General features: G+C 43.3%; 1 protein-coding gene across 1 annotated transcript in view; it reads left to right on the forward strand.

Moving 5' to 3' along the window:
* brf1a (BRF1 RNA polymerase III transcription initiation factor subunit a) overlaps positions 1 to 22,834 on the forward strand; it is an 86,260-nt gene extending 63,426 nt beyond the window's left edge. The window contains exons 15-19 of the mRNA XM_060925222.1: positions 4,556 to 4,611; positions 4,735 to 5,003; positions 17,914 to 17,965; positions 21,516 to 21,675; positions 21,805 to 22,834. Coding sequence (XP_060781205.1) covers positions 4,556 to 4,611; positions 4,735 to 5,003; positions 17,914 to 17,965; positions 21,516 to 21,675; positions 21,805 to 21,836 — 569 coding nt within the window. The 3' untranslated portion in view covers positions 21,837 to 22,834. The remainder of the gene's footprint in view (positions 1 to 4,555; positions 4,612 to 4,734; positions 5,004 to 17,913; positions 17,966 to 21,515; positions 21,676 to 21,804) is intronic.
* Positions 22,835 to 23,722: the final 888 nt, after the last annotated feature.

The following is a 23,722-nucleotide window of genomic DNA, read 5'->3' on the forward strand; positions in this document are numbered from 1 at the left end:
AATTGCCAGATTTTTAAAATGTTATTTTATTTGCACTGTGCATTTAAAAAAAAAAAAAAAAAGGGCGTTCATTACCTCACCCAAAGAAGTTCTGTGTGTTTATCTATAAGCAGAATTGCGCAGAACCTCCTGATCCGATATCCACGTCGGGTCAGGGTTACAAATGTTTCCCTTTTGTGAACATCGCGAGATGTGGCATTTGCCATACGTCTTAAAATCCAGTAGGTTGCAGTAAAGTTCAGCAGTGACAAAACATAGCCAGTGTAGAAACACAATGAGTCCAGATGTCTCAGTCCATGTTCACAGGGACCGATAATGCTTTGGGATACACATTTACACACACTTAATCATTTTGGAAATATATCCAGATGTATAAAGTGACTACGGTGCAGATTTGCGTATCGTCGAAGAGTCAACGACTGTCCTCGAGGTCCTTGCGCTCTCCGAGTGCCTGAGTTTATCTGTTAATTTTTCAGCCATTTCCCTTCTGAGCTCATCCGGCCGCCAGGTGATGAGTTTACGCCATCATGTGTTGTCCGTCCAGCGTCGTCCACGTTTCACGAAAATCGCTTCTTCTCTCTGAATTCTTCACTGATTTTTATTCTCTTTGGCAGGAAGGTCGGTCTGCCTGGGGTGCATATGGCTTCTACCCAAATTTGCATGATTGCAATTAATAATGAAGATATGGAGTAATTAATCAATCCCTAACGAGCAGCTTCCACACAAATCGCTTCTCCCTCAGTTCTTCACCGATTTTTGATTTTCTGGCATGAAGGTTGGGGTACCTAGGGTGCATAGAACTTTTACAATAATTTTGCATAGAACTTTTACAATAATTAAGGAAGTTATGGACCAATTAAACCTTAATGCCGTAAGCAGTTCAATAAAAAGGTCAATTCCTCGCCGTTTTGGATTCTTTCTGGTGAATCGGTCGGTATTCCTAGGGTGGATATTGCTTCTATAATATAGCATGTACCGGTATATAGTTTGCAACATTTATTGCACAAGGAAGGTGGCTCACTTTAGAGCATTCCTTCTGGACTAGACGAGGCCGCCGTGAGCTACACCGTCATTGACGGTCTTGTTTATTTAATTAATTTATTAATGATTTATTTATCAATTTGAATGAATCATAATAGAAAAAATATTTTTAAAAATACACACGATCAGTCGAACAAACAGCAGCAGCGGCTTGTGACTGTAGATTTTGGCGTGGCAGGCCAACATGACTAACGACACATCCTCAAACCAAATGAAGTCTCTCGGCTGTCACGCTTGACTTCCGTGACAGGCTGCTGCCTCATGAATTATTAGATGAACTCTCTAAAACGTACTTGAGATTCAACAGCATGCGGTCATCCAGCGTACAGCATCCAGCGTAGCGGCTCGCTTTGAGCGGTTTTCCACAAACCGTTGACTGGATCAGAGGTGACGGCATGAACCAGGGTTGAGAGATTTCAGCAAAACTTCCACTGAACCACATGAAAATGGAGGCGTTTCTTCTTTTTCTCAGCCTTTGCACTGAGAAACGAGTAACTTGCCCACACAGCTGATGTATGGATATGACACTCTGTCAACCCGCAACCGGATCTGCAGCCAATAACCTCTTTATACGTCTGAATACATTTCCAAAATGATCAGGATCATGTGCGTAAATGTTTATCCCGAAGGATTACTGGGACCTGCGAATGTTGACTGTGACACATGGAGTCATCGTATTTCTACACTGGCTGTGTTTTGTCACGATTGAACTTTGTTTCTTGATCTTTGCGATATATTTGACAGTAGAAATTATTCCGGATATCATAGACCCCGCCTGTTCTTACACTTTGTCATTTTGTGGAAATTTATATAATTTTTTTTAATACATAGATTTAGGCACTGTCTAAAAGCGGAGCTCCCATCTGTTTCTGGGTTGTAGTATTTTCTGATATCAGAGCCAGCCTCTTTTGTTTTATTTCTTTACTGGCTGACACTGGCCACTAGGCGGTGTGTCTCTCAGTCATCTCGTTATCTCTAGCCGCTTCATCCTGTTCTACAGGGTCGCAGGCAAGCTGGAGCCTATCCCAGCTGACTACGGGCGAAAGGCGGGGTACACCCTGGACAAGTCGCCAGGTCATCACAGGGCTGACACATAGACACAGACAACCATTCACACTCACATTCACACCTACGCTCAATTTAGAGTCACCAGTTAACCTAACCTGCATGTCTTTGGACTGTGGGGGAAACCGGAGCACCCGGAGGAAACCCACGCGGACACGGGGAGAACATGCAAACTCCGCACAGAAAGGCCCTCGCCGGCCACGGGGCTCGAACCCGGACCTTCTTGCTGTGAGGCGACAGCGCTAACCACTACACCACCGTGCCGCCTCTAGGCTTTGTATGTGACTGGTAATTACGTACTAACACTGGCATGGTGGAGGCACGCACAGGACCGAAACCATCAGAAAACAACTCGATGGGTTTCTTTACCGTATGTATCCACACTCTATGCCTATGGGGCTCCACTCACGCGGGCCGAGCTCCGCTATAAAGATGGTGTTCTGTCAAACAAGTTCGATGCAGCTGTGGAATCTTTTAAAACGATCCCAATCTGGCAACCCAGGAAACCAATTGTAATATCGGTCAAATATAACTTTCATTCATGACTCTAAAGGTAATCAGTGTTTTGTGACTTTATCGGACATTCTACAGGTTATTATTTGTTGATTGGCTGATCGAAATGATGGAGCTCTGCCCTGGCTGCCCCACAGACGAGCCACCACTCGACCGAGTTTCCTTCATTTCCCATCGCTGTAAAATGTGAAGAATTGTTTTTTCATACAAGTCCTGGGTTGCCAGATTGGTTCTACAAACCAGCTCTGAGACTCAATTGACCAGTTTACAACAGTCGTAAAGCCGTGATTTTCTGATGAAAGTAAATAAAAATGGGGCGGCACGGTGGTGTAGTGGTTAGCGCTGTCGCCTCACAGCAAGAAGGTCCGGGTTCGAGCCCCGTGGCCGGCGAGGGCCTTTCTGTGTGGAGTTTGCATGTTCTCCCCGTGTCCGCGTGGGTTTCCTCCGGGTGCTCCGGTTTCCCCCACAGTCCAAAGACATGCAGGTTAGGTTAACTCAGGGGTGGGCAATTATTTTTTCCATGGGGCCACATGAGAAACAGAAAATTTTGTGGAGGGCCGGACCAAAAGGCTGAACTAAACTCTGCATAATATTAATTGTATTTCTTTATATAAAGCAGTAAATAACATTTGTTTTTACAAGCTGCTAAGACTGGTTAGAGTATGGAAAAAACGAGGTTGCCTTACAAAAAATGTCATTTATTCAATCAAATTTCCCAAAACAATGCTTAACAAAACGTGAACGTTTGTACCATTTTATACAAAAAGTCACATTCACTCCAAAACACAATAAAGACATCACAATATTGTCTTTCTACTCCAAATATCAACCAAGATACATCATATTATAATAATGATGCCCACATTTGTAGTCTAATCACCTCATTTGGTGTTTTTCAGTTTTTTATTTGTTCAGTGAGAGAAATCTAGTCTCTGTTGGTCTTTAACAAGTGCATCAGAGGCAGGCTGAATGTCTGAGGTGGAGATGCGACGCACAGCTGACAGATGATCATCAGTGAGAGAGGATCTATACCTGGATTTGTTAAACTTCATCACTGAAAATGTTTGTTCACATATGTAGGTAGAGCCAATACTTAGCAGTCCATGTTTTGTTGAAAGCCCTGCATTCGGCATCTACCTTTCTTCTGTTTGCGGACATTTTGGGGGCTAAAGTCTTCTTGTGACCTGCTCGCAACAACGTCGATTCGGTGTAGGTATCAGATCTACAGATCGGCTTAGGCTCCGGCGCCTGCTGGTGATGTCACACTATGTGATTGGATGGACCGTTTGAAGGATGACGTACAAGTTTGTGGTTGGTCTGGACAAATTACGGAAGTAGTAAAAAAAAAAAAAAATGTCATGTTCATGTCGCACGCATTGCGTTTTTGTTGAACACAACTTCAAAATAAAAGCAATGCACATTCAGTCCATGCATGAGGTAAAATTAGAAAAATACGTTTATTTTGTAATTTCCAATTAACCTTACGCGGGCCGGTCAGAATGAACCAACGGGCCGGATGCGGCCCGCTGGCCGTAAAATGCCCAGGTCTGGGTTAACTGGTGACTCTAAATTGAGCGTAGGTGTGAATGTGAGTGTGAATGGTTGTCTGTGTCTATGTGTCAGCCCTGTGATGACCTGGCGACTTGTCCAGGGTGTACCCCGCCTTTCGCCCGTAGTCAGCTGGGATAGGCTCCAGCTTGCCTGCGACCCTGTAGGACAGGATAAAGCGGCTAGAGATAATGAGAATGAAGTAAATAAAAATAATCCTGTTGGGAGGAGATTCTTCTGCTCTGGCAACAGTGAATGAGTTTGTAGCACGATAAATAACTAGAGAAAAAGTAATAATAAGCAGGTAAAGGCTTGAATGTTTTTGATATGTCAGCGCTCTGGGTATTTTTAGAATGAAACATTCTGAAGTAAGTGTGTGTGTGTGTAGAAAAGGAGGAGAAAATAGCGAAGGAGAAAGAGCTGGGTATCTACAAGGAGAAAAAGGTGAGGGTTTGTTTGTTTGTTCATTTTGCCCCCCCCTTCTTAATTATTCCTTTAATGCAAGAGTTAACAAATCACTTAAGATCTGTGTGTGTGAGAAACAGTTCACTTTTCCCCGTTTCACAGCCTAGGAAGCCGGCTCAGAGGCGGGCGCCGATCAACGCCAGCACAGCCGACGAGGCCATTGAGAAGATGCTGGAGCAGAAACGCATCTCCACAAAGATCAACTACGACGTCCTGAAGGACCTGAACCGCTCCAGTGTGAAGAGCCCACCGTCCAAGCCGAAGGAGTCTCCAGCCCGTGCAGCGCAGAGGAGGACGCCGTCAGTGCGCCCCCACAGAGTCAACGAGCTCTCAGCAAGTCTGGCAACACCGGCCAGCATCTTCGGCAAGAGGTACTGCGTTTATCTCACACGCACGCAGTCCACGATCCTGTATTTCACACCATACACTGTGTATTTGAGTGTGTCATATGTGATCAGACCACATATTGTACGATCGCATGCGATCCCTGACACTAAACACGGTTCCACCTCCCACATCTCCACAGGATGTTTAAAGCGCAGAAGTTTCCGGTTTCAGCTTTATATCTCTGACTTGTGTCCGTGACGGAGCGGCTCTTTCACTCTGCGTGTAAAAGCATGGTGTAAATTCAAACCGCCGTGCCGTCTACTAGCTCCGCCCCTTCCTCAACATCCCACAGGCTGTAACAGCGGCGTGAGGACTCACTTGTGTAGAATCTGATGAACAGATTGTGAAGTGTGCTGTTGGAGAATCGACAAACTTTATGATGAAACGACTCCTCGCTGGACACAGGAATTTATTATTATTTTTTTTTTAAATCTAAAAATGAAGTATTTGGTCTAAAAGTGATATATATTTTATATCTACTACACAAGTGACCGTGAGCACTCGGTTAGTTTTCAGTGACAGAATCTGAAACCGTGCTGTGTGAGGGACGCTGTGCACGAGTCCACAGTGGGAGTGTCCTCTGGAGTGAGTGTGTGTGTGTGTGTGTAGTGAAGGGAAAATCATTGTGTGTGGAGAAGGAAAGCCTTTGTGAAACCTGTGACTGAAGGAGTTGAAAGCAGGTACACACACACACACACACACACACACACACACACACACACCCCTGTGTATTCTGATGAAGTGGTACTAATCTCCCCACATGGGGGCCAAACAGCGGAAAATTGTTCAGTCACTTGGTGATTTTTGACTTCAGCTTTACTGCAGAGACACACACACACACACACACACACACACACACACACACACGGTCTCATGCCGAGTTAATTGAGTTGGTGAGGCATTTTTTTCTTCCATACTGACTCAGTCCTGATACAGTCAATTGCGCTCTCTCTCTCTCTGTCTGTCTGTCTGTCTGTCTGTCTGTCTATCTGTCTCGCTCTGTGTGTGTGTGTGTGTGTGTGTGTCTCTCTCTGTCTGTTTGTCTGTGTGTTTCTCTCTCTGTCTCTCTTTTTCGCTCTCTCTCTCTCTCTCTCTCTCTCTCTCTGATTCCTACCTTTAGCTCTTCATCTTTACTAATTTCAGTTTCCTGCTATTTACATCTCCCCACCCTCCTCCTCCTCCTCCTCCTTTTCTCTTTCTTTCATCAGGAAAACCTGCTCTGCTGCTGTCACTCTCTTCTGACTCCAGCCTTCCTTTTTCCCTTCATCACTCACCCTTTCATCCCCGCATCCCTCCCTCTGTCCAATCACTTGCTCTCTGCTGCATTTCCCTTCCTTCGCTCCTTTCTTTCATTTCCTGTTGAAGGGAAAGCCGTTCCCTTCTGCGTTGGGGCTGTAAAGAGACATCGGGACACCGTGGTGAGGAAACGCACACGAGACGAACCGACTCCGCAGTCTGATCAGGAAAAGGATCAAATTCTCTCGATATAAATTAAATTAGTTTGTTGCATCATGTGTCCGTCGAGACCCGGACATCGTTCATGGCAAAGTTTATTTCTTATTTTTTTAAATAATCAAATTTAAAATAAAATCTAAAGAACAGAAGTAGCTCAGAGATCCAGCAGTCACTTTCGCCTGAATGGCTCTTGATGTCGGAACATTTTTGAGTTAGTGTTTGTTCTGAAAGCAGTAAGATCTGGAATGACGTCGTTTCCTGTAAGTAAAGGGTTCTCGAACTATACTCAGCAAAAATAAAAACTTGACACTCATTATTTTTCAAATAGTGTTTAGAAACTTTTCTTGAAAGAGTTCTTGTTGTGATTATGGTTAAATGCATTGTCAAGGGCATTACGTCACACATTCATTCTACTGGTCGGGCCTACGTAGCACGTGCGAGAGCACTGCACGCTAAAATCACGTTTCCACGTGACACAAGTGACGTGACCTATTGATACACGTGCAATTGATCTCACGGTAGCAGAGTAGAGTGTCGTCTCAGAAAAACAAGGTTTTATGGTTAATTATTCGTTAATTTGCAATGCCACGACTGTCAAACATTCAGCGTGAACGTGCCATTGGCATGCTGAATACGGGAACATCCGTCACTGACGTTGCGAGGGTTATGGGATGCAGTCGACAGACCATCCATAATCTCCAGACACGTCTCCATCAAACTGGCACCACAGCCGACCGTAAGGAACCCTCCACAGAACTTGCAGGAGCTTGGTGCCATGTTGGTACAAATATGGCGGCGCATTCCCCAATCTGTGTTCAGAAGCATCATCCAATCCATGACGAGACGACGTATCGCAGTTGTGAACGCCCATGGAGGCCACACCCGATATTGACATGATTTCATTAAGTTGTGACTCACAGTTTTTGATCATGGACATTGTCGTCGCATTTCCGGTGGAACCGATTCCATGACAAACATGATCTGTATGCTACAGCATCTTTAATGACAAGATAATTGAATACAGTCGTTATTTCAAACCTATTTTCCAAAATGTTCAAATTATTGACTTTGAAACGAGTGTAAAGTTTTTATTTTTGTTGAGTATAGTTTGGGCAAAAGACCCCAAATGGACATGTGAATTTTCTGAGACATTTTTTTTTTTAAATTCCAGATTTAAAATTTATTGTGATTTATAATATTTGGATATCAAATTATTTGTCAGTCGTGTGTGTGAAAGAAGTAATGACTGAAAAACAAAGGAATATTCTGTGCACTGAGATACCAGTCTCGTGGGAACGGGGCTTCCATCTCTGACATTTATTTTCCTTTTCAGAGAGTCAGGCTTTTGAAAGGTCAAGTCTCATTCGGCCCCGATTGTCTTGGTAACAATATGTTTGTTTTGTTTTTCCTTCAACACTTGACCATGTTTGAGGTGGTTACTGTGGGCAAAAACTTGTGAAATTTGGCACACGCACATCAGTTCCTGTGATTGTTCCTCAGGGACAGAGCTTTGGCCCCAGGTGTGGCCCAGTGACTCTGTAGTTGCCAGATACTCGTCCTCGGTGGTTCATCAGATTCATGTCAGATTTGGTCGACATGATGATAAGATGTCACTGATGGTATTTTTGATCTCTTACAAGGCGTTGAAATGGAGACACGAGAAATTTCTAACCAGACAAACAGGAAGTGGCTCATAAATTCTCTATGCATTGCTTGTTCTAGCTCAAACTTCACAGGTTATTGGTGATTAGTGGTTATGATGAGATCCACATGACCAGAGTGACACCCTGGTATAGCGCCACCAATTGGCAACAGAAAGAGTGGCTTTTTCACCAATCTCAGCCATGCTCCTCAGAGACGGTTTATCAGATTCATGTCAGACTTGGTGGACATGAAGTCACAGGTTGGATTTTTCAGGTCAGGCCATTATTAAAAACTGTTCTGTTTCCAGTCCACCGGCCGGGTGAGTACCGTTTGTGTGGTTGAAATTTTTTTTTAACGCCAGTTTTTCGACATTTTTTTCGGGTTCGTAAATCTAAAATCGAACTTGACATTTACGCATTCCGCGCAGAATATAGAATTGAATCAGCTCTGTGCATGCGCCGTGCGGCACAAAAAAATGGCAGCCACCACGAAGGAAGGAGATCCGGAGTTTTCAAACATTTGCTTAAGTGTGAAATCGCAAAATGGTATTCTAGCGAACAACAAAATAGTAAAGATTCAGAAAAACAACTCATTCAGTGATCATTTTAATAGTGTAATTTCATCCGAACTCGGCCTAACGGTCGATTTAGAACTACAAAAAGTCCGTGTGTCGGACATTTTAAGTACCTTTGTAAAAGTTTTGCAAATGTTGCAGTCAGCATTTAAAATGCTAACTTAGTTTTTGTACAAGTTTCAGTTGATTAAACTGTCATATTTTATTAAATGTGTCTGCTTTTGTAATAAAAAAAAGTACTGAAAGAAAAAGCAAACACAGCATTGCGATTTCTTATCCATCCATAAAAAAAAAAAATCCCTCCCTCCCGACTGAAAATTTTTTTTGCTCACCCGGTGGACAGGAAACGGATTTTTTTTTAAAGGATGGCCTCATGTCATTCGTTTGATGACTGACAGGATTTCAACCAAGCAATCAGTGAATTTGGGGGTTGGGGGTACTGTTGCAGGTTCCATGAGCAGATGAAGTGTAAGACTACGTTCAGACTGCACCCTGAAACGACCCATATCCGATTTTTTTGCCCATATGCGACCTGTATCCGATTTGTTATTGACAATCAACGACACAGATCCGGTTTTTTTCACATGCGACCCAGGCCGCTTGGATATGTGGTCCTAATTCCGATGCATATCCGTTATTTTCACATGCGACTGCAGTCTGACCGGACAGGTCGCATTCAGGCGACCTACACGTCATCAACAAGAGACAAATGTCACTATTCTGCGTTGGCTAATCCCGCCTCTTTGGTGGAAAACAACAACATTTGTACAGTTTTCAGAATTTAAATAGACTTTTATAGAATTGATCAAGCTAATGGTGGATTTGGTAGGGACCTGGATGTTGATCTGTTAGCTTGATTAAATAAAACAGTTTCTATAACTGATTTATAACTTAAACCATCCTGTATTACAAGATTATAAGATTGTTCTGGAAATTTCCAGTAATTTGACACCTTCGGTCTCATTAGTCTGCTGCCCACATTAATCAGATTATTGTGTGAGTTCCGCCGCCGCCACAAAAACCACATCGCCAGGTCTCACCTCATCTCCATGCTTTACTTGCAAACTTGAAGGGTGCGCTTTTTTTGTTTACGTATTACGTAGATGTGCTTATTATGTGTCAATTTGCGCATGCGGGACACTTTTGGGTCGTTTTCCGTTCATATTGGAGATCGCATACAAGTCTCATATAATTGGTAATGTGAACGGCCTAACAAAAAAATCGGATTTCACAACAAATCAGATATGGGTCGTTTCAGGTTGCAGTCTGAACGTAGTGTAAAGGTGTAACGGTGAGGTGTTTCTGGATGCATTCAGTGAGCATAAAGAGTTGTTTTTGTTTTTCAAGTATTTCACATGCATCCTCAATAAGAACTCTCTTAATCGTCGTGTGTTAATTTGGTGATCGTACAAGAGGTGATTGCTGGTGTCTGTGTTTTATTTCTGCTCTCAGATCCAAGTGATGCATCAGGAATAAATCTGCCGACGAGGAAAAACCCAAAGAAATCACATCATCGTGGCTGTTCACAGCATGAGCAGTACTTTAAAAATCGGTCCCCTATGGGTCCATGTGGCTACTGCTTATAAATAAGAGGTTTCTGATCCTATATCCATACAGTAAATATCGCGCATATACACTACCGTTCAAAAGTTTGGGGTCACTTTGAAATGTCCTTATTTTTGAAAGAAAAGCACTGTTCTTTTCAATGATCACTTTAAACTAATCAGAAATCCACTCCACACCAAAGACAGAAATGTGAATTCACAAAATGAACACGTGCCGTGCCATCATGGTGGTTTAACGTTAAGCTAGCTAGTCAGTGACGCCCCACCTGACATGCTAGCAAAATCTTTTCAAACTCAAAAGTTAATGCTACTAGAAAAGAACAATTTCTACATAATAATAATAATAATAATAATAATCTGTCTTACGCTCACTTCATTGGCTGACAGTGAAGAAGAGGATAATATTCAAGATCTTGTTGATGACCTTCAGAGTACTCAACGGATTGGCGCCATCATACCTCAGTGATCTACTGGTGGTGAAGAAGCCACTACGGACACTACGCTTTAACAGTAACAACATCACCGTTCTTTCTACGCCACCTTACAGAACCGATACTTATGGAAAGCTTGCGTTCACTTCATGTGCACCGAGACTGTGGAATCAACTTCCAAAGGCCTTAAAAGAATCAACTGACATTAATGATTGTAAAAAAGGACTTAAGACTTATCTTTTCGATTTACATATTTCATCTTTCTAGTTTTTTGATTTTTGAATCTCTATGTCTTCTTGATTGTGATCTTTATGAGAGAGATGGGAGAAGGAATCTCAACGTTTCGTTTGCCGAGGCGTTGGATTCTTTCTCTCATCTTTCTTATTTCTTATTTTCTTTTTCTTTTTTCCTACGAGTACTATATACTATGTACTACACTACTGTTCAAAAGTTTGGGGTCACTTTGAAATGTCCTTATTTTTGAAAGAAAAGCACTGTTCTTTTCAATGAAGATCACTTTAAACTAATCAGAAATCCACTCTATACATTGCTAATGTGGTAAATGACTATTCTAGCTGCACATGTCTGGTTTTTGGTGCAATATCTCCATAGGTGTATAGAGGCCCATTTCCAGCAACTATCACTCCAGTGTTCTAATGGTACAATGTGTTTGCTCATTGCCTCAGAAGGCTAATGGATGATTAGAAAACCCTTGTACAATCATGTTAGCACAGCTGAAAACAGTTGAGCTCTTTAGAGAAGCTATAAAACTGACCTTCCTTTGAGCAGATTGAGTTTCTGGAGCATCACATTTGTGGGGTCGATTAAGGGTGTTTTCACACTTGCTCCCTTTCAGCCATCTAACCGAACTCAGATCGATGACTCAGCATTTTTTGCGCATATGTGAACACTCCAACCGTACCCAGACCCCTTTAAAGCGAACCGAACTGAGACCACCTCAGGAGGTGGTCTCAGTACGGTTCGCTAAAAATCAACAGTACAGTTCGCCTAATCTGCGCATTGTGAACAAAAAGCGCACCGGGTTCACGTCGCCTTTTTCACTGTAGTTTAACCTTCTTCGTTTGCCGTAGTTGGTCACGCGACTGTAGCAGGGAAACTCAACTTCCTTTTGGAACTTACCAGCCGTGTTTTGTGCTCATAGATAGCTGGAATAAATTTATTTTCCTTAATCTGCACTATTTTGATCAAAGAATACAGCAGGGCAAGCATGGCAGCAGAGATTCAAGAGAAAATTACCCAGAATTCCATGCACTGGGGGTCTGAGGGCTCTAGAGGACCTGGTGTGAACAGAAAGAGGACTGAGGCCCCATCAAAGCTTAACTGGACCAGAAAGAGAACCCAGTCCTCTTTGTAATAAATTCAGTGTGAACACAAAAAGAACTGAGTTCTTTTTCTGTTGGTCCACTTTTTGGTCCACTTAAAGAGGACTGAGTCTGGTTCCTTTAAAGGGGACCAGGTGTGAAAACACCCTAACGCTACGTTCACACTGCAAGGCTTAATGCTCAATTCCGATTTTTTTGTGAAATCCGATTTTTTTGTGAGGTCGTTCACATTAACAAATATATGCGACTTGTATGTGATCCTCAGTATGAACGAAAAGCGACCTGAAAGTGTTCCGCATGCGCACTGCAGGATACGACGACGTCACACGCAGTGAGCATGGCCAGTGTTTACGGAAGTAAAACCGCCCGGTTGCGGTATGACCCATCCAATCTAGCTTGAATAGCTGTATCCCCCCAAATGGAAATCAGCTCCCTAACCTCTGCGTCCTTCCATTGAGAAGATTCAGAACCTTCACAGCCCGAAGCGTCCCTCGCATTGATGTCATGCACAGGGGCGCAGATACGTTTTTTGAACTGGGGGGGAACAAAAAACTGGGGGGGACAAAGCTGCCAGCAAACCAACCCCAACCCCGATATGCCTGTCAAACTTGTTGTGGGTTACCATAGCAACCAAGCTCGAGCTCGCAACCTGTGCAGTCTGCGCAGCTCAACCAACCGAATATCAGTCTTTGTTTTATGTGAGTTGTTGCAACTATGTATGTACTGCTGTGCACCTCAATAAACCGAATGGTAATTAGTCTTTTGATTTTTCCGTGAGGTTTGCCTTATGCAAAGAAAGACAGCATAGACGTTTTTCCTCCCTATAAGTGGGGGGAACCGAGCGAGGTGAATTTAAATCTGAGTGGGACGAGTCTGCGCCCGTGATTATGCGCCATGTTGTTGTAACTTTTTTTGAGAGACCCGCCGCCTACTTCAGCGCAGAATAGTGACGTTTGTGGCTTGTTGATGACATGTAAGTCGGATGAATGCGACCTGGCGGTTCAGACTGAAGTCGCATATGAAAAGAGCGGATAGGAATCAGAATTAGGACCACATATCCAAACGGCCTGGGTCGGATTTGAAAAAATCGGATCTGTGTCGTTCATATTGTCAATAAAAGATCGGATACAGGTCACATATGGGCGAAAAGATTGGATTTGAGTCACTTCAGCCTGCAGTGTGAACGTAGCCTAAATGCTCAAAATGGCCAGAAAAATGTCTTGACTATATTTTCTATTCATTTTACAACTTATGGTGGTAAATAAAAGTGACTTTTCATGGAAAACACAAAATTGTCTGGGTGACCCCAAACTTTTGAACGGTAGTGTACGGTACACATTATCAATTCTACTGGCTTCATCTCTTACAAGCGTCACCAAGCTGTGGGCAGCATCAGGGCTTCGAGTGTTTTGGTTACCAATTTTGTTTAGTGTTCAAAATCCAGTGCTGTGAACGAGGTCTATTTTCAAAATAGTAAGAAAGACAGCACTTGTTCATGAATCGTTTTAGAAGTATTATTTAGTACTAATGAGCACATTTTGTTTCACAAGTGTCGTGTAAAGACTCTAAAATAAAAACATTTAAGCAAATAGCAGAAGTTTGATATCGGCTTCTCAATCTATCTGCCAAAAAGCTAAAAAAAAAACGTACAAAACCTTTCATTCGACCTTTCAGAAGGACCAGACAAAAGCTGTGATCATCAAAAGGTCCGTTTTCTTCAAATAAACACCACTTGCTTGATATCGAATCAGTAGCCTCGGCGAACCATGAGGTGAATTTCGTTTATCTTTTTATCTGCTGATTACGTTCCAATACTACGAAGTTATAACGAGGTTTCTCTTTTTACGTTTCTGGTTCTGATTGGTTCCGAAGTTTATCAAGAAGTAGAACGGGTAACCGAACTTGATCAGGATAAGTGCTGATTGGTTACGAAGTTTCGCTCTTGTTACACTCATTCTTACAACACGATGACATCGTGGCTTCGGCACTCGTTCTTGTGCACCTTTGATAACGCGGGATCGACTGTTCGTATCGCGAGATCATGATTCGCCGTTCTGGTGATTGTAATGCGTATGCGCATGTGCAGTGCGCTATTGTTACCCTCATTCTTACATCCTTACAACACGATGACATAGTGACTGCTGCCTCGCTTGGCCTCCGCGAAGCAGTAGCCATAAAAATGATTGACGCTGTCTGTCGAGTTGCAAGGAAAAGTTAGTGAACCCTATGGAGTGACCTGGGCTTTTTCACTGATGATTCAAACACAATCTGACGAGACAGATCACACACACAGTTGCACTTTTCAAGTGTTTGCTGAAGACATTGTGTCATCATCCAAAGTGCAGGCTGGAAAAAGTAAGTGAACCCTTGAATTTAGTGACCTGTCAATCCTCCTTTAGCAGCAACAACCTCCATCAAAAGTTTCCTGGAGCTGCTGATGGAAGACTGGCGCAACGACGAGGAGGAAATCTGGAACATTCCTCACTCCAGAACTGTTTCAGTTCATCGATCTTCTTGGGCTCTTGTGATTGAACGGCCCTGTTTAGCTCAACTGGGTTAAAGCCAGATCAGCCCGTCTTCAGCTGATTTAATTGTGTGCTTTGACTCACGGTTTTGTTCCATCAGCTGACCTCTCTTCAGCTTGAGGCCATGCACTGTTGCCCTGACTTTTTCTCCTGGAAAATTTCTTGACAAGGATTTGAAAGTCTTGAAAGGTCCAGGCCCTGAGGCAGCGAGTCAGCAAAGCAGCTCCAAACCATGATGCACCCGACACCGTGCTTCACAGTTGGGATGAGGTGTCTGGTGTTCATAGTCGGTGCAGAACATTTTTTCCCCTCTAAATATAGTGTGATGAATTTTTGGCAACAAGTTTAGCTTCTGTCTGATCTAGCCACAACATTTTCCTACAAGCCTTGTGGAACACCCAGAAGGTTTTTGGGGCAAGCTTCAGGCACGCCACAATGATGTTGGCGTGTTTTTTTTTTTTTCCCCCTTTTAAACTGGTTTCCTTGATGCTATCTGTCCATGGACACATTCTTGTTCAGTGTTTTTCTGATAGTTGGACACATGACCATAGACTCTGACAGTTTGTGGAGTTGGTCTGTTCCTTTTCCCATTCGGTTCTTTTCACCTCTTTCAGGATCGGTGTGATCTTTGCTCCCTTCTCGAAAGAGCGGTAACAGTCCTGAATTTCCTGCATTTGTCAGCAGCTTGTTTTTGATCAGAGATTATCGAACCCCCAGGTCTTTAAAATTTCTTTGTAGCCTTTTTGGTCTTTGAACATCTCCTCCCAAAATGCGTCTCACACGAATGCGTTGTTCTTGAGAAGAGGAAATTTGTCAGGACCCGGACTTTGTGTGCCTTTATTTCAAGGGTGAAACACTTCCAGTCTCCTCTCCTGAACATGACTTCAGTTCCCTTTTGGAGACGTTAGCACAGAGGTTCACTTCCTTTTTCCAGCCTCCACCTGAAAACTCTGAGTATTTGATCAGTCAGCGTGCAGACATGATCGCTCTGATCTCACACAGGCAGGAGGGGGGTGATGCTGAAGATGAGCACGGCTGTGATTCTCTGCAGGCCCACAGGGAGACGTTCTGTCCAACCGCACTGCGACTGCGAGTGTCTGATTGCTTTTACACACCGGTTCGAGAAGCAGGAAGTTATTACTGAGGAAGTGACATTTCGGGCACAATGTGGACAAATGTTCTGTTAGTTTTTGCTCCGCAAGCAGAAATCCTGTAGATCCTGAAGAAACTGCGCTCGCTTTCCGGCACATCGGCGAGCTGACGAGCTCACGTTAAAGGTGCTTCTGGGGAAATCAGCTTCCCTTCTTCTCTCCTTTTTATCTTCATCTGAGAATAATACTAAGAATATGTATTCTCTCTCTGTCATTTTCTCATCTCATCTCATTATCTCTAGCCGCTTTATCCTGTCCTACAGGGTCGCAGGCAAGCTGGAGCCTATCCCAGCTGACTACGGGCGAAAGGCGGGGTTCACCCTGGACAAGTCGCCAGGTCATCACAGGGCTGACACATAGACACAGACAACCATTCACACTCACATTCACACCTACGGTCAATTTAGAGTCACCAGTTAACCTAACCTGCATGTCTTTGGACTGTGGGGGAAACCGGAGCACCCGGAGGAAACCCACGCGGACACGGGGAGAACATGCAAACTCCGCACAGAAAGGCCCTCGCCGGCCACGGGGCTCGAACCCGGACCTTCTTGCTGTGAGGCAACAGCGCTAACCACTACACCACCGTGCCACCCTGTCATTTTCTTTAATTAAAAAAAAATTAATTTTCTTGACCTGCTTGTTATCTTTATTAAAGTCTGTCTTTCTCTGAAGGTAATTCACTTCAAGTTGCTTTAGATTTGTGTCGATGACTTATTAACATCTGTCTGTATTTTTCTCTGCCTTTATTTCTCTTTCTGATTCCTCTCGGTTTCTCTCTCTCAGATTTTCTTTTTATATATCTCACTGTCCTTTTTAAACACACACACACACATATATACACACACACACACTCTCTCTTCCTCTCTCTCTCTCTCAGGAGAGTTGGAGCGAACAGCAGTAAGCTGATTTAAGAGATAAAAGCTGAGAGAGAGAGAGAGAGAGAGAGAGAGACTAACATCAGACAAATGCTTTATACCAGAAGACAAAAACATGCAAAGTTTGTCCTCTGTGTGTGTGTGTGTGTGTGTGTGTGTGTGTGTGTGTGTGTGTGTGTACGTGTACGACTTTGGTTCGGTGAAAAAAAAAAAGTGCAATGTATTTTACTTAGAGTATAAATCAGTTCATCACTGTTTTTAGTTATTGATCATCCGTCTGGAAGAAAGGTCAAAGGTCATGTGGGGGGTCAAATGGGATATTTTTTGTGGATTTACTTGGTGTCGTTTTTCAGTTCCGATATGAGTAATAAGAACATGAAGTGTTAAAGTACCACGAGTTCATCCACGAAATCTGTTCATGGTTTTGGGATAATTAGTGCTGGCACGTCATCCTGTGTATTAATTGTTAAAGCTGAGAGTTGTGGGGGGGGCACATTGTTTTGCACTGAGCATCTTTCTTGGCTTCATTGTCCCTCTGCCAAATGCTGCTTCACTTCCCAGAATGCACTGCAGCATGAATAACAGACTGCTGTGTATATATGTGTGTGGGTGAGAGAGAGAGAGAGAGGAGAGAGAGAGAGGGAGGGAGACGGGCGTGCTTTCTGAGAATGTGTGAGACTTTTAATGAGTTGATAGATGTACATCAGACTTCCTGGGAGTGTGATGGATCTGGTGGGAAGCTGTGTGTGTGTGTGTGTGTGTGTGTGTGTGTGTGTGTGTGTGTGTGTGTGTGTGTGAGAGAGAGAATAAAGAGCCAAACCCCGGAGAGAGCTGAGCTTCTGCATTTGCGCTTGTTGTCTGATTAAATCCGAGTCTGATGTATTTTCTTTATCACACATTTGCATATCTCAGCATGTGGAATAATAACGAGCTCGTTATCACCAAGTGCAACAGGAAAACCCAAACAGACCAAGTGCACGTTAATTCCATATCGGCTCATGAACACGTGTTTATCCAGTAACGTCTGATTTGTTGCTCTGCGTTCTGTCAGTTTCTCTCTGAAAATAAAAACCTGAAGCGGTAATTATAATTCGGGTTTAAAGATGAAAATGGTTCTGGAGCTCGACGGTTAAAGGAGGAGTGAAGACTAAAATATCACATGCACACGGCTCGTGGGAGGGCGTGGCCTTCATTTCAGCATCGGGTCTAAATTTATCATGTCGAAATCACACTGAAACAGAGGTCATTGGCAGTGTATCCTCAGAGAAGAAACGAATCAAGTTTTGGATAGAAGTGTGTGTGTGTGTGTGTGTGTGTGTGTTTTCTAGGTTACGGCCGCTGATCTCAACACAGCCTCCGAAGAAGCCAGTCCTGGATCAGGTGCGTATGTTTTGGCTCCTCCACCTGCTTCTCCTCTTGACTGTTCTGCTGATCCCAGATCAGTTTTCTTCACGTTAAAGCACTCGGCGTTTTATATCCAGCTGTTTTCAGATCACAAACCCCTCCGGATTGCGGCACAGTGGATTTAAAATGCAAACGGGAAACTGGATGAAAATTTGCCGTAAATTTATAGGAATGTAAAAACTACGAGCACGGCGTCTACAATTATCAACAGTCCTTAATTATCGACACCTTTTCAGATTTACCAATAAAAAAACTACAGTGGTGCTTGAAAGTTTGTGAACCCTTTAGAATTTTCTATATTTCTGCATAAATATGACCTAAAACAACATCAGACTTTCACACAAGTCCTAAAAGTAGATAAAGAGAACCCAGTTAAACAAATGAGACAAAAATATTATACTTGGTCATTTATTTCTCATCTCATCATCTCTAGCCGCTTTATCCTGTTCTACAGGGTCGCAGGCAAGCTGGAGCCTATCCCAGCTGACTACGGGCGAAAGGTGGGGTACACCCTGGACAAGTCGCCGGGTCATCACAGGGCTGACACACAGACACAGACAACCATTCACACTCACATTCACACCTACGGTCAATTTAGAGTCACCAGTTAACCTAACCTGCATGTCTTTGGACTGTGGGGGAAACCGGAGCACCCGGAGGAAACCCACGCGGACACGGGGAGAACATGCAAACTCCACACAGAAAGGCCCTCGCCGGCCCCGGGGCTCGAACCCGGACCTTCTTGCTGTGAGGTGACAGCGCTAACCACTACACCACCGTGCCGCCCTGGTCATTTATTTATTGAGGAAAATGATCCAATATTACATATCTGTGAGTGGCAAAAGTATGTGAACCTTTGCTTTCAGTATCTGGTGTGACTCCCTTGTGCAGCAATAACTGCAACTAAACATTTGCGGTAACTGTTGATCAGTCCTGCACACCGGCTTGGAGGAATTTTAGTCCATTCCTCCATACAGAACAGCTTCAACTCTGGGATGTTGTTGGGTTTCCTCACATAAACTGCTCGCTTCAGGTCCTTCCACAACATTTCCATTGGATTAAGGTCAGGACTTTGACTTGGCCATTCCAAAACATGAACTTTTTTCTGTGGGCAACACGGTGGTGTAGTGGTTAGCACGGTCGCCTCACAGCAAGAAGGTTCCGGGTTCGAACCCAGCGGCCGGTGAGGGCCTTTCTGTGTGGAGTTTGCATGTTCTCCCCATGTCTGCATGGGTTTCCTCCGGGTGCTCCGGTTTCCCCCACAGTCCAAAGACATACAGTTAGGTTGACTTGGGGCTGCCTTGGGCTGAGGTGCCCTTGAGCGAGGTGCCTAACCCCTGACTGCTCCCCGGGCGCTCTGGTGTGGCTGCCCACTGCTCTGAGTGTGTGCGTGTGTTCACTGCTTCAGATGGGTTAAATGCAGAGGATGAATTTCACTGTACTTGAAGTGTGCATGTGACGAATAAAGGTTTCTTCTTCTTTAACCATTCTTTGGTAGAACGACTTGTGTGCTTAGGGTCATTGTCTTGCTGTATGACCCACCTTCTCTTGAGATTCAGTTCATGGACAGATGTCCTGACATTTTCCTTTAGAATTCGCTGGTATAATTCAGAATTCATTGTTCCATCAATGATGGCAAGCCGTCCTGGCCCAGATGCAGCAAAACAGGCCCAAACCATGATACTACCACCACCATGTTTCACAGATGGGATAAGGTTCTTATGCTGGAATGCAGTGTTTTTTCCTTTCTCCAAACATAACGCTTCTCATTTAAACCAAAAAGTTCTATTTTGGTCTCATCCGTCCACAAACCATTTTTCCAATAGCCTTCTGGCTTGTCCATGTGACCTTTAGCAAATTGCAGACGAGCAGTAATGTTCTTTTTGGAGAGCAGTGGCTTTCTCCTTACAACCCTGCCATGCACACAATTGTTATTCAGTGTTCTCCTGATGGTGGACTCATGAACATTAGCCAATGTGAGAGAGGCCTTCGGTTGCTTAGAAGTTACCCTGGGGTCCTTTGTGACCTCGCCGACTATTACACGCCTTGCTCTTGGAGTGATGTTTGTTGGTCGACCACTCCTGGGGAGGGTAACAATGGTCTTGAATTTCCTCCATTTGTACACAATCTGTCTGACTGTGGATTGGTGGAGTCCAAACTCTTTAGAGATGGTTTTGTAACCTTTTCCAGCCTGATGAGCATCAACAACACTTTTTCTGAGGTCCTCAGAAATCTCCTTTTTTTGTGCCATGATACACTTCCACAAACATGTGTTGTGAAGATCAGACTTTGATAGATCCCTGTTCTTTAAATAAAACAGGGTGCCCACTCACACCTGATTGTCATCCCATTGATTGAAAACACCTGACTCGAATTTCACCTTCAAATTAACTGCTAATCCTAGAGGTTCACATACTTTTGCCACTCACAGATATGAAATATTGGATCATTTTCCTCAATAAATAAATGACCAAGTATAATATTTTTGTCTCATTTGTTTAACTGGGTTCTCTTTATCTACTTTTAGGACTTGTGTGAAAACCTGATGATGTTTTAGGTCATATTTATGCAGAAATCTAGAAAATTCTAAAGGGTTCACAAACTTTCAAGCACTACTGTATTTTACAAAGGTGAGTTTCAGTTACAACAGTTATTATTAGTTAATTAATCAACATTTATAACTGTTATGGATCGATCTTTATGTAACATTGTTGAAGTAGATGAACTACTTTTAAAAAAAAAAAAAAGTGCTGTGATTTTATAATAAAAAAAATTTTCTGATTCGTAACAGAATGGAATGTTTATAGAGTATTTGGAATCCGAATGCACTAAATAGAATTAGAGCAGAATTAAATTCCGAGCATATAAAAAATTGCATGCTTGAAATATTCAGAAAAAATATATATTTTTTGCAGTTTGTTGTAAATATCGACCACATATTACAATATCAGTAGACATTTTATATTTTGGTTCGAGGAAAGATTTGCGACCTTTGACCTGGATAGTCATGTGGTTACGATGTCGATTGCCTGTTGACATTTTATTGGTAAACTACAAAACTAGAAATAAATACAAATAACAATGAATGATGAACAAAATGTGATCTACGAAAATACTTCAAGTGGAACAAAAAGATTCTCTGACGCGGGTTAAACATTATCAGTTCATTTGTTTACAAACATTAGAATCACTTCCTCATTTACGTAAACACCGACATCCATATATTTATATAAAATATATTTTGTATTAAATATAAGTCAATGTAAAACAAATTTGAAATAAAACTGTTTTCTTAACTTAATACCACATACTGGTTTATTTTTTGAATAAATAATCATCTGGATGTCGATAATTGTAGCCGCCGCTGTACTACTTATTTACGACTTTCTTTTCAGCTGTGAAACGATTTGTAATTTTCTCCTCTGATGGCAGGAGCTTTGTTTCACCCTCGGAGTTTTTCAGGAATTCTGCTTTTGTGCCGTATCGAGTTACATTTCATGAAACTGAGGGTGCTGTGTTTTTATAGCTGGTGTCTGAGGCCCCAGAAGCCCCTTCTGCTGTGGTTACCCAGGATGCCGTGGTGGTGGAGAGCGGGCCCGTCGCGTACGAAGACCCGGGAGAGGAGGAGGAGGACGAGGAGGAGGAGCAGCAGTGCGTCAGTGCCATGCAGCTCATGGGAGGAGACGGTCAGTCAGCGTCAGCACGCACCCTCACCTCCACACAACCATCACTCGTATGATCCACCGCGATCTAAACCACGGTACACTTCAGCAGCTCAGTGGGTTATCTGTTGGTGTTTTTTGTTTGTTTTCCAGATTACGGCTATGATTTTGACGACGACGATTGACTTTAGCGTCACCGTGTGGAAGTGAGATATGGACTGCAAAAGACACAAGCTGCTCTCTCACTCTCACACACACACACACACACACACACACACACAGCATTTGCTGCTGCTGCTTTATACAAGAAGAAACAGTATTGTTTGACACACACACTGTGACACCAATATAATGCTGCTAATGTTAGACGTCATACATTCAGACACGTGTTTGAGTCCTTTGAAGTGTGTGTGTGTGTGTGTGTGTGTGTGTGTGTGTGTTTTATCCCTAATAAGTTCCAATTAGTAAGACAGGGAGCATAGAAGAATCTTCCACTTGTTTGACATCTGTGTGTGTGTGTGTGTGTGTGTGTGTGTGTGTGTGTGCGTGCGCACACACTTCTGTAATTATATTAGTGTGACAAACATAGAGCTGAATGATAGCTCATGGCCTTGTGCATCAAAGTGGCTTCGACTGTGTGTGCGCACGCATGCATGTTGTGCTGCTAATCCAGAACATCTGGATTCCAGTTTCTGACAGGTTCGTATTGTTTTTTGAAAATTTTTTTTGTTTAATTTTGTATTATTATTATTATTATTATTGTAGATTAGACCTGTTTTATTGGAGCTATTCTGTAATCCCCCCCCCCCCATACACACACACACACACACACACACACACACACACACACACACACACACACACACACACAGTCTTGCCTTTGCGGCTTTCTTTTGACAGCGATGACAAATCCTAACCAGAAGTAGAATTCAGAATTTAAAAAAGTAAATTTTGACGTGTCGAGAGTATTGCAATATTTGTGCGGATTCGCAGACCTGAGCTGAGTATACAAGGGTGAGTCAAATGAACACCTTCAACTGGATTGATTGATTTCGGGGTGTTTTTTTTTTTTTGGGAGTCCAGACATTCATCAGGTGCTGCAACGAAATGGAGTTTATGGAGAAACAGACGTTACGCCATTGTTGTAACTGTTTGCAATAAACAATGTAAAATTGAAAGAAAATTAGCGTCGTTGATCTGTATGTGTGTATTCATAGATCTATAACTTAATCCTCAACAGAAAGCATCCTCACATGAGGGGAGGAAGTGGCCAGTGAGGAGCCGAGGAGCACCAGGGTTCGAATATATTTAGCCGGAAACCTTGGGCGTTTTTATGGAAGCCCGTTTTCGCCACTTAAAGAAGAATGAAGTCACACAGTCTTTCATAATAATGAGAATTGTGAGAGAGTTATGAATAAGAACGACTTGCATCATAATAATGAGAACATTCTCTCAAAATTATGACTTGCTGTCTCATATAATAATGAACGATTATGTCACGAGAAAGTAATCGATATGACGTCATAACTGCGATACTGCGTCATCGTTCTGAGATCCCGAGGAATGACTGAGATATTAACTAATAATTACGAGAAACCTTGTTGTGATTATTGTACCGTGAACTCTTTATATGGAGGATGGTCATGTGATGAATTTGATGCCTGACCTTCTTCCTGGTTCAGCTTTTATTTCGTAGCCCAGAGATCCATGCAGCCTGGGCAAGTTCCAAACCCTCTGTGATGACCATGTGCATGTCGAGTTATGATTTATTATATGACATGCCTGGGGGGCGGGACGGTGGTGTAGTGGTTAGCGCTGTCGCCTCACAGCAAGAAGGTCCGGGTTCGAGCCCCGGGGCCGGCGAGGGCCTTTCTGTGCGGAGTTTGCATGTTCTCCCCGTGTCCGCGTGGGTTTCCTCCGGGTGCTCCGGTTTCCCCCACAGTCCAAAGACATGCAGGTTAGGTTAACCCTGTGATGACCTGGCGACTTGTCCAGGGTGTACCCCGCCTTTCGCCCGTAGTCAGCTGGGATAGGCTCCAGCTTGCCTGTGACCCTGTAGGACAGGATAAAG

This window comes from Neoarius graeffei, chromosome 7 (assembly GCF_027579695.1).
Source record: "Neoarius graeffei isolate fNeoGra1 chromosome 7, fNeoGra1.pri, whole genome shotgun sequence".
In the NCBI taxonomy this organism is placed as follows: domain Eukaryota; kingdom Metazoa; phylum Chordata; class Actinopteri; order Siluriformes; family Ariidae; genus Neoarius; species Neoarius graeffei.